Here is a 16682-nt window from a genome sequence, read left to right on the forward strand (position 1 = left end):
CTAATTGGTGCTCGCCATAGCAAGGTCATTGCAAAATCCTTCTATCCTGTACCAACAGGAAGGATACTGAACTGGATTCCTGCTGAAATGTTTCGCTAATAATAATGAACGCCGGAACATGTTGCATTGACTGCGAACAAAGCTTTTGCCTGGGGTGTAAAAATGTGCTGACTGTTTCCATATGCTGCATGCATTATCAAATTGCTATCATACATTCCGCATTGTGTAGATGCCCCTTCATGGGAGTATGCCCCTCTAGAAGTATTGTTACTTCAATCTGATACCTGCAGAAAACATCTCTTTACAATGGGGAGTGAAAGGAAGATAAGAAATTTATAGAGTTTAGAAGAAATGTAGGAAATTCGATGAAATACCGGTACAGTCTCTGAAAAGAGAATCTTCCGAAGTCTTTATAAATAGCACCTTTAAAAATTCGTACATACGAGTAGATATTGTAAAGGAAGCTTGAATAAAAATAATATATAGAAGCCAATATTAATTGTAAAGCTTAATAATTTATTTATTTAATCTGACAGGATTAAGGCCATAAGGCCTTCTCTTCCATCCAACCAGATAGAAGATATAAATACAAAAAAGAAATACAAACACTGATGAAAATAATACAAATTAAGTTAAAGCCCTGTAGAGGGTCAACACAGTCAAAAGAACACTATACAGCTCTCATCGAGCTAATATAAGAAAAAAGAGATAGCAATGATGATATTGATAACTGACAATAATAATAATAATAATAATAATAATAATAATAATAATAATAAATATATTACATATCAATTTTCAATTCTACAACAGCATAGTTACAATATTTACTATATGTCATGGGTTAAGGTCAAGTTGCGCAACCTAACATGTGTTCAACAAGGAATTCCACGAACTAGGATGTGATTTTTTAATTTAAATTTCAATTTTGATATTGTCCGACAGTCTCTGACATGGTCAGGGAGAGAATTCCAGAGGCGTGGAAGAGATATGCTGAAAGATGATGAGTAGAAGGATGTTCTGTGCAGAGGAATAGAGAGAAGGTACATGTTCCGGGTTCGAGGTAGTGAAAGGTAAACAAAACGAGATGCTAGGTAAGAGGGTGTGGAGGTGTGGATGATTTTAAATAGTAATAAGAGAGAGTTGAAGAATCTTCTTTCTTTAAGTGGACTCCAAGACAACAATTCTAGTGACGGTGTTACATGATCGAATTTTCTAATGTTACAAACGAAACGAACGCAGATATTGTGAACACTCTGTAGTCTATGGGCAAGATCAGTATTTAGATTTAAAACCTCTCCTGGAAACGCATGTGCTTGTTTATTATTGTAGGTCCCGCGCCGTGGTGTCGTGGTTTAAGGCATTCTGTCTAGGACTCGCGTTATGTAATGAATGCTGGTTCGAGTCCTCATGGGGGAAGAAATTTTCTCATGAAATTTCGGCTAGTCTATGGGATCGGTACCCACCCAGCTAACCACACAACGCATAATCGCACACCTCTGTAGTGCCATGGATGATGATGATTATTATTATTATTATTATTATTATTATTATTATTATTATTATTATTAAAACAGAGTCCACACCTGTAGAGTAACGGCTAGCACGTCTGGCCGCGAAACCAGTGGCCCGGGTTCGAATCCCGGTCGGGGCAAGTTACTTGGTTGAGGTTTTTTCCGGGGTTTTCCCTCAACCCAATTTGAGGAAATCATTTATTTGTTTTATTTATTTATTTATTTAACCTGGTAGAGATAAGGCCATCAGGCCTTCTCTTCCCCTCTACCAGAGGATTACAACTACAATATTAAGAATACAATTACAATTATAATTACAATTAATATTAAATTTACAAATCCAATAAAAATCAAAGTACTAAAGGATTAACTGATTAATAAAAGCTAGACAGTTTGTTGTAAAAGTTACAAAGAGAGAAACATTTTTTTTTTTAATTAAGTAAAAATTAAACCTACTCTACGCAGTAAGAAAATGCTTAATAAGTTTGCTTTTGAACGCTACTAAATTCCAACAGTCTCTGATGTCACTGGGTAGGGTAGCTTTCGGTGCTGGACTCCGGACTCATTTCACCGGCATTATCACCTTCACCTCATTCAGACGCTAAATAACCGAAAATGTTGATACAGCGTCGTGAAATAACCTACTTAAATAAAAAAAATAAAACAATGATATGTACATACACACAAACATAATTAAAGTGATATAATTGTACAGATTGAAGGGGAAAGTAGAATAGGCCTACATTAAAATTGATAAAATAAACTTATTATACGTTTTGTAATTAAATACATGGTTAATTAGAAAATTAGACTGAAAGTCTGTATAGTTTGGCAACAGTGTATCGCTTCAAATACTTGGGTGTATTATTAGTATTAACATGAGCTGCTGCCAAGAAGTCAAAAGAAGGATAGCAATGGCAAAGAAAGCTTTAATAGAAAAAGGATTATTTTCTACGGACCTTAGAAAAAGAATATAAGGAAGAGACTAGTGAAGTTCTCTGTATGGATTGTGGCATTTTATGGGGAGAAACATGGACATTACGACGAAGAGAAACGAATAGAAGCATTTGAAATGTGGATATGGAGAAGAATGGAGCGTGTGAAGTGGACAGACAGAATAAGAAATGAAGCTGTGTTGGAAAGGGTGAGTGAAGGAAAAATTACGCTGAAACTGATCAAGAAAAGAAAAAAGAAATTTTTTGGGCCACTAGCTGAGAAGAAACTGTCTACTGAAGGATGCACTGGAAGGAATGGTGAACGGAGAAGAGTGTGCGGTAGAAGAAATCAGATGATAGAAGACATTAAGTTACTTGGATCATATGCAGAGACTAAGATAAAGGCGGAAGAGGGAGAATATTGGATAATGTTGGGTTTGCAGTTAAGGACCTTCCCTTGGCAAAAAAAAAAAAACTATAAATAACCACAACTTTGTTCCAAATCGATTTCAGGTAAAAGTTTATATGAAAGCTTATTTTAATGTTTGATTCTAAATTCCACAATACTTGCAATGGATTGCATATGTTACGAAACATTTTGTTGTATGTAACACACCATATTAATATCATTTATCGAAATTGTGTAACTTCTAGTCTCAAAATCGAAAATGAGTAGTACAGTGGCAAAGATTACGGTAAAAGTCAGTGTTGCCATATTTAGCGATAAGTCGCTAAATCTAGGGAATTTTGAATCAGTCTCGGCGACAAATTTTGTAAAATACGATTAGCGACTTTTCTGCTGATTTTTATATTCTTCCACTTTTTTCTTTCTTTTAAGTTAAAACATTCAACTGAAGTCACGCACTTCTTAGTTTTAGAAGAGGCATGGATGCATGACTGAGTAGTCTAATGATTCATACGTGAAAGCCCTGATCTCATATATTTGTGATCAGTGCTCAGGGTGAAAGACGCTGATTCAATGATTCTCACTGGTTAGGTCTCTCTCCCAATGCTACTGCTCCAACACCCATAAACGGTGGCAACTTTGACACGTGACGAATCGCAAGCTGCAGCTGATGTGATCTTGGTTCTTCCCCGCAACGCGGAGATATTCCACTCCGAACCGACCCGAGGCAATTGAGTTTTGAATTTTGTGCCGACAATTCGTGTGAAGCAAATGAGATTGTAGTTTTTGCTGGTTTTAATATATTTAAATATATATTTAAAAAGTGTTAGATTTCACAAAAAAAAAAAAAAAATGTGGTCAAACGCTTAGGTGTAAATTTCCACACTTACAATTCCCAGAAAGCGTAGTGTCAATGACTGGATCAAGTGCAGTGTATCCACAATCAGCTGTTCCCACACCTTCCACCTCAACATCACAGCCGTCAACAACACAACCAGCCACCGGCGTGGCTCAGTCGTTTAAGGCGCTTGCCTGCCGGTCTGAAGTTGCGTTCGGGCGCGGGTTCGATCCCCGCTAGGGCTGATTACCTGGTTGGGTTTTTTCCGAGGTTTTCCCCAACCGTAATGTGAATACAAGGTAATCTCTGGCGAATCCTCGGCCTCATCTCGCCAAATATCATCTCGCTATCACCAATCTCATCGACGCTAAATAACCTAGTAGTTGATACAGCGTCGTTAAATAACCAACTAAAATAAAAAAAAAATAAAAACAACACAACCAGACTCCGCAGAAGAGGGTGACGACGAGGAAATTATATTTTTCTCCGCACATGTATGTTTTCCTTATTATTATTATTATTATTATTATTATTATTATTATTATTATTATTATTATTATTATTAATTTTTAGCGACATTTCTGGGGATATTTTAACAAGCTTTGGAGAGATTTTAGCTACTTTTTGTTGAAAAGTTACGAGAGATTGTAGGGCGATATGTTGGCAACAGTGGTAAAAGTACATCATACAAGATCCCTTCTAAGAATGGCCATCCATAGGTCATCCGTACGAATACATTCGCATGAACAGTGATGGGACCGTCTTCGATATTATGTATATTACATTTTCATTTTCAGTAAGCTTCCGCAAGTTTTCGTAAGCGGGGACATGTAAGATGATTGTAAAAAAAATGAGCAACGTTAATATCTTTTCATCGAATCATACTCTCGGTGTAATTTTATGCCTGACAGCACAGATCGTTATTACATTGGCCGCTTCAATTAGGAGATCCAAAGCAATCACGACGGACAGGAAATCTGCATTCGTACACGCAACCTCAGCCGGGTTCTCACAATAAAACACTCCCAAAATTAAGCTTGAAGCCTGTCACAAGACTACATCCGTAAAAAGGAGGAGATGACTAAGATGGAATACATTTGGAGTGGTGGTTGTTAATGTAATCTACCTGACTTCCATATTTCTTGGATTTTCAAAATTTACTTCAGCACCCTTTGAGCAAAACATTGCATTTTCACTTGACGTGCAAGTCAACGTTATGTTCGAAGTACACTGATGGTAAAGATGGAAAGATTTTGTGAAACTGAAACTCAGCTTATGCCTTTTGCTCCTGGTAAAATTTTTATTTAAATTTATTACCGGTATTCAAGAAATTTAATTCAATTAAAACATATCAAATTCCTTTTGCTCGTGATCAAATTTTAGTAAAACCGAGTTTGGTTAAACGTTGGACACAACTTTTCCCAGATTATATTTTCGTCAAAAATTGGATGAAACCAACAAATCAGCGCAGCGGATTTGTGGAAGCAGAGCTATCTGGTGTGAAGTTGAAATTATGAAGAAAAAAAATTATTCATATATAAACCTTAAAATCATAAAACTTTATTAAATTGTGTGCTCTGTACCGTACAATACATGGTTGGCGAAAGAGATTCAACATGGATAATGTGCATTATCTGGACAATGGTTAATTTGCGGACCAGTGTGTATTGGAGTTTTTTGCTTGGATTAGTTTGTACTTTCCTTCTGTAAATTATTGACAATCACTTTTGAAACATCCTGTATAGGAATATTAACGGAGAGGGAAAATCGAAATATATGTATGAAGGCTTTTATAAAATATGACAATTGTACCAAAATATTATGAAATATAATTTTTTGCCGTTAATTTCATTCTACTTGTTCTGTTCCCCAAAAGCAGGACTAAAATTCTATTGAAATGTAGATTTCACTCTATTTTTTTAAGCTTCTTCTCTTTGCTTTAATGTTCGTATCGGTGACAATTGTTTGTACAGTGTTATCCCGGATATAAGGCGGTTTCCGATTATCGTGGGTCTTTCCTGTTCCGCTTGAAAAGTGTTCTCAGAAATATATGGACGTTGCTCCTGCAAATCTCTCACTGCAGGAGGTTTTCCCACTAAGTAAGAAAATAGTGTCAACGAGCGATACAATAAGTACAGTTTATCGGAAATACCAGGGCACTCTACGCTTGCTGAAGAGGAGAAAAACTTCCTTACCGAGTAAAGGATTTATAAGGCATTCATACCATTTCACGTGTTGCTAAAATACTAAATACGCAACTACGTTTATCCTGCTAAATAGTGCAAAATTAAGATATTTCTAGACCGTTAGGAAGTCACTGAAATGAAGAACAATGCAGACGTCTGTTACAACACTTCAGTCTTGTAACGTTGCTCAAATGTGTAGGCCTCTTCCGTAAACCCGCGTTATAACCGAGGTACACTGCATTAATGTTTGCTTTTAAAGTGCCTTTTTAATGGGTTTATTTAACGACGCTTTATCAACTGCGATGGTTATCTAGCGTCTGAGTGAGATGGGTTGAGAGAAAGCACCGGAAAAACTTCAACCAGGCAAATTGTTCTAGCTAGGATTTGAACCTTGGCCCACTGGTTTCACTGTCAGTCATGAATAGAATAGACTGTTAAGGCCATAAGACCTTTTCTTTCACTCAATCGCCTTAATCAATACACATTTAAATTATTAATATTCACAATACACTAAAGATTCTACAGCAGTACTATATTGCGCTTTTACAGTTTCTACCAGAAATTTAAGGACACCCCTTAATAAGTGATGTTTCACTCCTGTCCTTATACGAAATCCCCTGTTATTTATACAGGAACGTAAAGTCTGTAAAAAAAAAAGAAGTTTTTTTACTGCAAATCCAATATCTCTATCTTTTAAACTTCGAATTCTACTAAGAAAACTTGTTGAAAAATTACATTTTTTGTAGGAGAAAAATTAATTACTTCGGAATGAATGTACTTATATCAATGAATTTTGGGATAGAGTTAGAAATATTACTTTTTTTTATTTATACAAATTGTACACCTCGTTCGCACATTAAAATCCAGATTGTTTGTTATTTTCTTTAGGAAAAATAGCCGTTTTCTAAAATTCTCTTGTGTTTGAAATTCGTAGCAAATTGTCAAGGAGCGCACAATTAATTGTCACTATAACAGATATTATTCTGTTGGATCAAAATAATAACATCTTTAGTAAATTCGTCTAGCTAGCAGTGCATGATTCTGTACAGATTTCTGTGCACTTTACTGCGGAATCCCGGCCATTAGTCACTCAGCTGAGTGCGCTCCTTGTATAATGGCAGTTGACTTGAAATATAAACGTCAACGTATATATGCCCAACTTGGAGTCAGGCCACAAAAAGGGAGAATAATTCTGTAGGAAGAGAGTTCGATCCGGTGCTGTGGATTGAATTCGGCGTAGCTCAGTGGTCAGAGCGCTTGGTACGTAGAACCAAGGACTCGGGTTCGATCCCCGGCGCCGGAGCGAATTTTTCTCCTCAAATATTAATTGTCACTATAACAGATATTATTCTGTTGGACCAAAATAATAACATCTTTAGTAAATACAATTTTTATATTTCCATTTCGTACAATATTCTGGTCACGAGACATTATCATATACTTTGTTTTCGGGATTTACTTCCAAACCTATCTCTTTACTTGCTTCAATTAAAACTTCCGTGTTTTCCCTAATCGTTTGTGGATTTTCTCCTAACATATTCACGTCATCTGCATAGACAAGCAGCTGATGTAACCCGTTCAATTCCAAACCCTCTCTGTTATCCTGAACTTTCCTAACGGCATATTCTAGAGCGAAGTTAAAAAGTAAAGGTGATAGTGCATCTCCTTGCTTTAGCCCGCAGTGAATTGGAAAAGCATCAGATAGAAATTGGCCTATACGGACTCTGCTGTAAGTTTCACTGAGACACATTTTAATTAATCGAACTAGTTAACGTTTACCAGTTTGAAAATCTGTGATTTAAGTGAAATCAGTGCGCAGACATGAAAATTCTAAAAACGCTTATTTACGTTTAAGTCTAAAAATCGGATCTTCGCAACTCCACAATTTCTTTCCCATTCTTATAATTGGAACGTAAAGGACACTTAAAATCCAAGAAAATATTGTACAATGTTCACTGCCAGTATTATACAGCAATGTGGTCTAAGAAAAAGTACATGCGTGCTAAATCGAAAATATAAGTTTGTCTCTGTTCCTTTATCATTATTTTTTTCAAGATAATCATCAACGTCATTTCATTTCCGTCAGCTTAATCACCCGCACTTCAACGTCGCCCATATTGACATAACTCGTCTGTCGTAGGGGTGAGAGACCTTGAAATCAGCCATTTTCAAAGTTGTCGAGGGATCCGGTTTACTACAGACATTGAATACTTTGCTCAGAAACTTTTATGTTATCTAAATTTTACGTAATGTGTTTACGTAGGTTGTATGACGGAAGACATAAATGCTGATTGTGCGGATACATTTTCAAATACTAGCGTGGGTTGTGGTCTCTAATTACTTAAATTGAATTGAGAGAATCGTTAAAGTTTGTTTAAATAAGCATTTCGATTATTCAACAAATCTCATACCTGTAGGTCTATATAACGTTTTTAGACATTAATTAACATATTACCACAAAATCAAGTATCCGTAAAATGGTGTTTATTCTACAAGAAGATAAATATGATATTTTTCTCCGATAATTGAACCTCAATGTAATACCGAGTCTGGTCTAAGGCATAGCTCAAATTTCAGCCCAAGACTATACACATTTTTTATTACTAATTGTCCTCACTTAACATTAATAAAAGAATTCTGTTTTCTTGAATAATTTCTGCAAACTTTTCTCTAACAGAAAAATGAACTTTTGACATTCCCCATCTATCCCTGTGATATTGTATATTTTATACAGTAACTCTTGTCTTGTACGTAATGATTCGCAATTGTTTCCACAGATCAGTAAGTAGCGCCAGAACCTAATTATCATAGACTATTACACTTTTACTATGTCAGACTACTTTTGACTAATAAAACGGTATGGAGAATGAAGTTACACAACGCAGAACTGGACGCATTGTATTCTTCATCTGGCATAATTAGAAACATTAAATCCAGACGTCTGAGATGGGCAGGACATGTAGCACGTATGGACGAATACAGAAATGCACATAGACTGTTAGTTGGGAGGTCGGAGGGAAAAAGACCTTTGGGAGGCCGAGACGTAGGTGGGAGGATAATATTGAAATGGATTTGAGGGAGGTGGGATATGATGATGGAGACTGGATTAATCTTGTACAGGATAGGACCGATGGCGGGCTTATGTGAGGGCGGCAATGAACCTGCGGGTTCTCTAAAAGCCATAAGTAAGTAAAGCAGTACGGAACGACGTATTTCAACCAATCATGGCTGCTTATCCTACAATTTTTATCACCCCCATATCATTTGTTTTTATCACCTCCCTAGCATTTGTTTATTTTTATCACCTCCTTAGCAATTGTTCTTTGTTTGACAACATTGTACTTTCAATAACTGAGAATCTTTGTGGAATAAGATTGGATGTAGGTAACACTTTGGGCAACATGTTAAAACCAAACTTTTTCCACGGAGGTACTCAATTGTACCTTTTAAAATGATTCATGTTTATTTCATCATCCTTAATTAAAACTTTTCTATCGTCTATCTTCTTTATATTATTTAGATTATGTTATAGCTTCTGCTTTGTGAGATTATGGATAGTCACGTATCAAAGATAGAGTTCAATGAAGATTGTATAGTTGGCACAACTGGTAACAAGAGAACAGCTCACCATAACACATACTGCCATCTAACGGAATATTTGAAAGAGATGAGAACTCGTGTGATATTTGAATAAGACTTTCACGAGCAATAATAATAATAATAATAATAATAATAATAATAATAATAATAATAATAATATAATAATAATAACAATAATAAAAATAAGTTAATATAATTATATTTGTACGAAGTGAGATATTTAGATTGCTAACTTTATATATATATATATATATATATATATATATATGTTTATTTATTTCATTGGTTGGCATAGTCGTTACCTTCTCCGATATGAAGTTCATAGTTAAACATTTGACAGTAGCTGTAGAAATTATGATGAGTGAAATAACAAAATTACGAAATATTTGAGGTCGTAATATTTTGTTTTAAACTAGATAGGCTACTTTCATTTACTGCATTATCGACAAGGTTAGAACTCTTGCAATATATGAATAAGACTATTTCGCGAATGTATTAATAAATAATTTATGACATACAGAAACAGATTATAGGCTATTATAAATTAAGATATAATACTCGTACATTTGCTAGCACGGCCATCCCGCAATATCATGGCCCACTTTATTGTTAAGGAAACATTAAACATATGAACATCAGGTACGACAGATGCGCATGAGGTGTGACAAGATTGCAGTTGATAGTTTACTTTTATTGGTTTTAACTGAAAATATTCTTACACTCCATTGGTGCGTTGGTACATGGGCGAAATAGTTAATAAAACTCGGGAATAATCAGCGTCAATTCTGTCGGCATCAAGTATATCCAATAAATTTACATTTTTATGGAATATCACTTCTATAATATTGTACATTTAATTAAAATTCCATTGTGTTTGAAATAAAAGTAAAGTACCGATATATTTAAATTATTCGCTTGTTTCTCATAATGTGTAGCCGTAGTAAGAATAGTCAATACTAGATGGCTCTGGTAGTAAATATTTTCATATTATACGATGTATATAAGCAATCAAAATGTCTTATCCAATAATAGTATGCGTTTACTTTATTTCATTTGACGCGAGTGAATTTTTCGACGACATGAGAACCTCTCGTGGTATTACTATGGTAACAGATGCAGCCCGTCTCCCTGAACGAACATGCGCCTGTGGCCGCCGCAAATTGCACAGTTGATGATCAGCGTACCGTGTCCGCGGCGTTGCATAACCCGTACAGGTAATCAAGTACATGTACGGTAGAAACAATGGAGCACAATGCAGCCGGCTTTGGCTCGAAAATGAAAGTGGCAGGCTTTGCTGGAGTCGCTACATTCCGTCTCAGTTTTGACCACCAGGTTATTAAACTGATTTGACGTGAAGACGATACAGTAATGAGAATGATAATGATAATGCTCAGAAAAACTTAATTTCACATTTTGATAGCTCATGAAATCAGTATACTGTATACAGGGATTTAATATCGGAAATCGATAATTTATAAGTACTATCTTCCCTGTATTTCAAAACGATATCAATTGTCCGTTACCTAGCAACTCAAAGACAAACATGAGTGGAACATTTATAGGACTATTTCGTTCATGTAGCCTACCAATGCCCCATTGGAGTATAAGAATCTAAAGAATCTATTGAGATTTAACCAATCAAAGCCAACTATCAACTGCAATCTTGTCGCACCTGATGCGCATTTGTTTAATATCTTGTCGCACCTGATGTTCAGATGTTAACTATGTTTTCTTAAAAATACAGTGGGCCGTGATATTGCATGATGGCCGTACTAGCAAATGTAAGTAGCCTTATTAAATATCTTAATTTATAATATAATGTCTTTCTGTATGTGTTACTATATTCCAAAGTAGGACTATTCTTATTCATGTATCATAAGAGTTATCATATTGGCGACAATTCACTAAATGAAAATGCCTAGTTCAAAATAAAATGTTGTAACTTCAAATATTTGTTCAATTTTGCTGTTTCACTTTTGAACTACCACAGACACTTACTGCTGACATCATAACTTCAGTTTTGAAACGCTCTTGCCAAATTCTGAGTCATCATATTCACTCTGTTTAATTTTTTTCTTCACTTTATAATTATTCATATATGTTTATTTTAATTTTCTTTCTACAAAATTTATGTAAACATTTAATACTGTAAAATTCATGTAGGAGAGTATACTGAGTCCTTCTGGGCTACCTCCAATGGGAGGCAGTTATTATCTTATCTTATCTAATTTCTAAAGCTACTGTCAAATGTTTACCCATGAATTTCATATTGCAGGATGCCAAGGCTATGCCCGACAATGGAATATGTTAGCAAGTGAAATAGTTATTAAATAGTAGTATAACCTAATTGTGTTACCATTTTTTAGTGTTTATTTATTTACTAACTTATTTCATTTATCTTTTTATTTACATATTTTAGTTACTTATTTATGTACTTCTTTAATTAATTTATTCATTTATTTAATTAGTTATTTATTTACGTATTTAATTATTTTATTTATTTACGTATTTGTTTTTTATTTACTTATTTATTTACTATTTTATTCATTTATTTAATGAGTTATTTATTTTATTTATTTACTTATTTTATTTGTTTATTATTTACTGATTTATTTACTATTTTATTCGCTGAAATGTCCCCTTCTAAATGCATGCTTTGACGAATCTGTTCTTTTTGTACAAATATCCTCGTTCAGTTTATTTGCAATTAAACGTTACTTTTGAAACACTCTGTGCTAGGCTGAAATTATAGAATATATAATTTTAATTAAGTTATTTGTAACTTAAGTTTAAATGTAGTTGAACATTAATGTAGTACAATGGTTTATATTTATCTGAAATCCTTGGGGGAAATCTCCCTTGCTATCGTCAATTAAAATTCTAGTTTAAGTCAACCAATATTTGCATAGTGTCTGCAGCGTAGGAAGTAGATTCAGTAATCATAACTTTACTTACGTTTATAGTGGGTATGTTACATGATCGCATAAATGTGATACAAAATACGTAATTTTGCCTGCATGGCTGTGGTAAGTCGTGTTCATGTTTCATATTCGTCTTTCCTTTCGTGACAAATTGTGAAACTCTTTGAAGCACTGCAGAAAGAAATCTGAATACATTTTAAGTGGGTATAAAAAGTCGAGAAGTGTCATTAAATTTCTAGTTTAGGGCAGGTTAGATTATATTTTAGCGTGATGTTACAGTAGAGGCCTGCGGCGCGTTCTCGCGAAATTTCCCGGTGACCGTGTAGACCAGTTATAAAGAACACGACTCTGTCTCTCTCTGGTTACTCACACATATCCAGATAAGACCGGATCGTACAGTCGGCCGTGCCTCTAGCTGGTACGGGTCCGAAGTGAAAGGCGAACATCGTCCGAGATTGGCGCATTTTACACATGCCGCTGCTGTCCACCTCCCTCGCTTCTCGATGCATTTACAGTTTCGTATTTGCCAACAACTGAACGCCTAGTGCCTAGAGAAGCGAGAAAAATTGTATATTTTGCTATAGTACGCATCCAATAAAAAGATAGCTTGATTCAAACCTACTCTCTTTAAATTTTTATATAGCAACGGTTGTACACTTTTCTTTAACAACAAACAGTGCCATACATCTACGGTCTTACTAATAAAAACCCTATATACAGACGTTTAACTGTCTTATACTTATACAATGAGTAGCTCGTTTATAAGTCGTGTGTAAATTCCTTACTAATAATCACTACATACGTCATGTATAATAGTATAACTGTTACACAGCTGCGTCATAGTTTCGTCATTACTTCGTTACGAAAGATAATAGAATATCTGAGGTTCTCTACTGGATCCGGTAGAGCGCTCTAGTGTGGCGAGTTAAATATCGATAGTACAACTGGCTCTAATCGATTAGCACACTACATTTTGGTCAAAGAGTACAAGCTACAGCAATATTATTCTAATAATTCTATGATCTTTGGTTTGTTCTTCTGTGGTTACAAGGTAAACGTCATCATAAAATGACAGTCGTTACGAACAGCTGTTAAAGGGGCGGCCATTTTTTCCCTATATACAACGCTTAAACAAGGGGTTTCGTGTATATAACTACTGCAAAGCAATTCCCATTGTATAGTTACAGCCTGTTTATGCGTCCATAGCTTATTCACGGTTTATTAGTAACATTTTCTGTCTCAACTCTGCATAAGTCTGGTATAAAGACTATACACGGTTTATTAGTAAGACTGCTATACATTTATATGGGAGAGATAAGAATCAGAGATGCACTGAGAGGGACCAGAAAGAGCAGCTGTACACTGAAGGGAACTGAAAAGAGCAAGGATACAGTGATGGTAAAGAAAACAATCAAAATTGTGCTGAAAGTGATGAAAAGGATTAGGGATGCGCTGGGAGGAACGTTAAGAATCTGCGCTGGGATGGACGAGAAGGAGCAGGAATATGCTGAGAGGGATGAGATGGTACAGGGATATACTGAGGGAGAGTAGAGGAATCAGAGTTGTGCTGGAAGGGACGAGAAGGATCAGGAATGTGCTAGGAGTGACGAGATGGATCAAGGTTGTGCTGAGTGGACGAGAAGGTCCAGTGGTGTACTGGAAGGGACGAGAAGGATCAGGAATGTGCTAGGAGTGACGAGATGGATCAAGGTTGTGCTGAGTGGACGAGAAGGTCCAGTGGTGTACTGGAAGGGACGAGAAGGATCAGGAATGTGCTAAGAGTGACCAGAGGGATCAAGGTTGTGCTGAGTGGACGAGAAGGTCCAGTGGTGTACTGGAAGGGATGAGAAGGATCAGGAATGTGCTAGGAGTGACGAGATAGATCAAGGTTGGCCCGAGGAGATGAGACGGATCAGGGCTGTACTGAGGGGGACGAGAAGGAGCAGGAGTGCGCTGAAAGTGACGAGATATTCCAGCGTTGTGCTGAGGGGACGAGAAGGAGCAGGTGTGTACGAGAGAGATGAGAAGGTGCAGTGACATGTAAAAGAAAAACTTCTCTTCATTCTTTCATTTTCTTTTTTAATGCGTGAGTTCACTTTATTCGCTCATGCCTTTATTCGAACAAGGCTGGCGTTGTCTACAAAGCAGTACATCTAATGAACAGCTACTCATTTCTGAAGCATGGCTAATTATGTTAATGAATAGTTCCCCGACGTACCGTAATTTGGGCAGAGTTGTAACTTGGCAGTCACTTAGAAGTCAGAGGTCACGTGAAAGCTTGGAACAAGCTATGCTGGGAATGCGGGAACAGTGACTATGGAGTATCATGTTACTCGGTGAAGGTGATCGAGGGAGCTCAGTTACACAAATTTAGTTGTAATTTAGAACAAGCAACGTCTCATCAGCCGATTATTACAGATTTGCCACGCGAAGAATGCAGATGTGAGTCAAGAACGAGCACGCGTGGGACGGCAAGGCCTGCGTGTGTCGCAGGGTCGTTCTGAATGCAAATGTTGCGCGTCGTTGTCCCTTCGCTGTTCGCAGCCTTACAACGGCCTTCAAGGACCTGCTGCACTGACCGTGTTTACTGTACGAACAGCAATATCTGAATCCACTCCTGCCTTAGAGGATCTTTTCTCATACTAACTTGTGTTGGAGGATTTTCACTGCCCATTTCTTATAGCAACATGTGTTACAGCAATTTTCCCTATGATACTCCCCTTTCTCATACTAACATGTGATATAGGAGGAACTTTCCCTGTGACATTCCAATTGCTCATACCAATATGTGATATAGGAGGAACTTTCCCTGTGACATTCCAATTGCTCATACCAACATGTGATATAGGAGGAACTTTCCCTGTGATATTCCAATTGCTCATACCAACATTTGATACAGGAGGAACTTTCCCTTTGACATTCCAATTGCTCATTCCAAAATCTTTCGGTGTTGGACCCGGACTCATTTCACCAGCATTATCACCTTCATCTCATTCAGACGCTAAATAACCTAGATGTTGATAAAGCGTCGTAAAATAACCTACTAAAAAAACATACCAACATATGATATAGCAGGAACTTTCCCTGTGACATTCCAATTGCTCACACCAACATGTGGTGTTGGAGAAACCTCTCTTCTGATACTGTCAGTTTTCATACCAGTTTCCCCACAGCCCACCATTATTACGAGGTGAATTATTTATGCTTACCGTTGACTTGCGTCTGCCACACGGCGTCCCCGACGCCCCAGAGTCCTGAGATCGTGAAGAATACGATGGGGGAGCTGGGATGCGGCCTCCAGATGAGCAGTACTCCCACCAGACACGCGTGGACAAGGGCGCCGAGTGCCATGAGTGGCACGCGACCCACGAACTTCATGATGGAACCGAAGATGACGGAGCAGGCGGCGTTGACCACTCCGAAACAGATCATGACGTAACCAACATTGTGGATTCCCAGAGCGCAGGATACGTACGCCTGTAAGGACACAGAAAGTTCTTGTGTTATAAATCTGGATGTCTTTCACACAAATCTAGTCTTTATGCTGTGCAGTTGGAATGTAGCTGGTCTTTAAATAAAAATTCTGTGCGTGTTTGGTGTGAGGTATTTAATTATCGTGATGTCAGTGAAAGAAATACTTTTAAAGAAATTGAATTTATAATGTCGAGATTGGTCCTTTCTTGGTCGAAATCAGAAGTCGAAAGAATTTTTATTCGGTTAAATCGTGTTGGAACAAAATCTGGAACGAGAATGAGTGTAGACATGGTGGATGCAGTTTTGGGAATTCGTGTTGGTCTACACAAAAAAGTTAGTGCTGCCATAATTTTGAACTTCCTGCTTCGATAACAGTAAGTGCTCCTCTTTCTGAGCTCGTCTATTTGCAACACTACTCTCAATTCTACCGATCTTCCTTTGTTGGCCCACTTACTTTGTTTTTTGTATACTTCGCCTTTCATCCACCCCCACAAACAAAAATCGACAGGAGTAAAGTCTGGAGAACTTGGTGGCCAATGCAAGACGAGGAACTAAAAACAGCTGTTTATCTACACCCATTACGAACAGTACTGCCTTCGATTTAAAAAAATAGGAACAACTGGAGGATATACTGTATATTACACCCAACTCAACTGTTCATAATGCGTGTAGAGAAACAGCTGTTTTTAGTTCCTCGAACGATGGATAGACCTGTATTGGCCACAAAGTTCTCCAGACTTTACTCCTGTCGATTTTTGTTTGTGGAGGTGGATGAAAGGCGAAGTATACAAAAACAAAATAAGTACAA

The 16682-nt window shown here is 36.8% G+C and overlaps 1 protein-coding gene across 5 annotated transcripts in view; it reads right to left on the bottom strand.

Annotated features, from left to right (window-relative positions):
• LOC138716310 (UNC93-like protein) overlaps positions 1 to 16682 on the bottom strand; it is a 298280-nt gene that overhangs the window by 12785 nt on the left and 268813 nt on the right. For all 5 annotated transcript variants that reach the window (XM_069849261.1, XM_069849259.1, XM_069849256.1 and 2 more), the window contains one exon: positions 15610 to 15877. In XM_069849261.1, the coding sequence (XP_069705362.1) occupies positions 15610 to 15877 (268 nt within the window). The remainder of the gene's footprint in view (positions 1 to 15609; positions 15878 to 16682) is intronic.

This window comes from Periplaneta americana, chromosome 16 (genome assembly GCF_040183065.1).
Source record: "Periplaneta americana isolate PAMFEO1 chromosome 16, P.americana_PAMFEO1_priV1, whole genome shotgun sequence".
In the NCBI taxonomy this organism is placed as follows: domain Eukaryota; kingdom Metazoa; phylum Arthropoda; class Insecta; order Blattodea; family Blattidae; genus Periplaneta; species Periplaneta americana.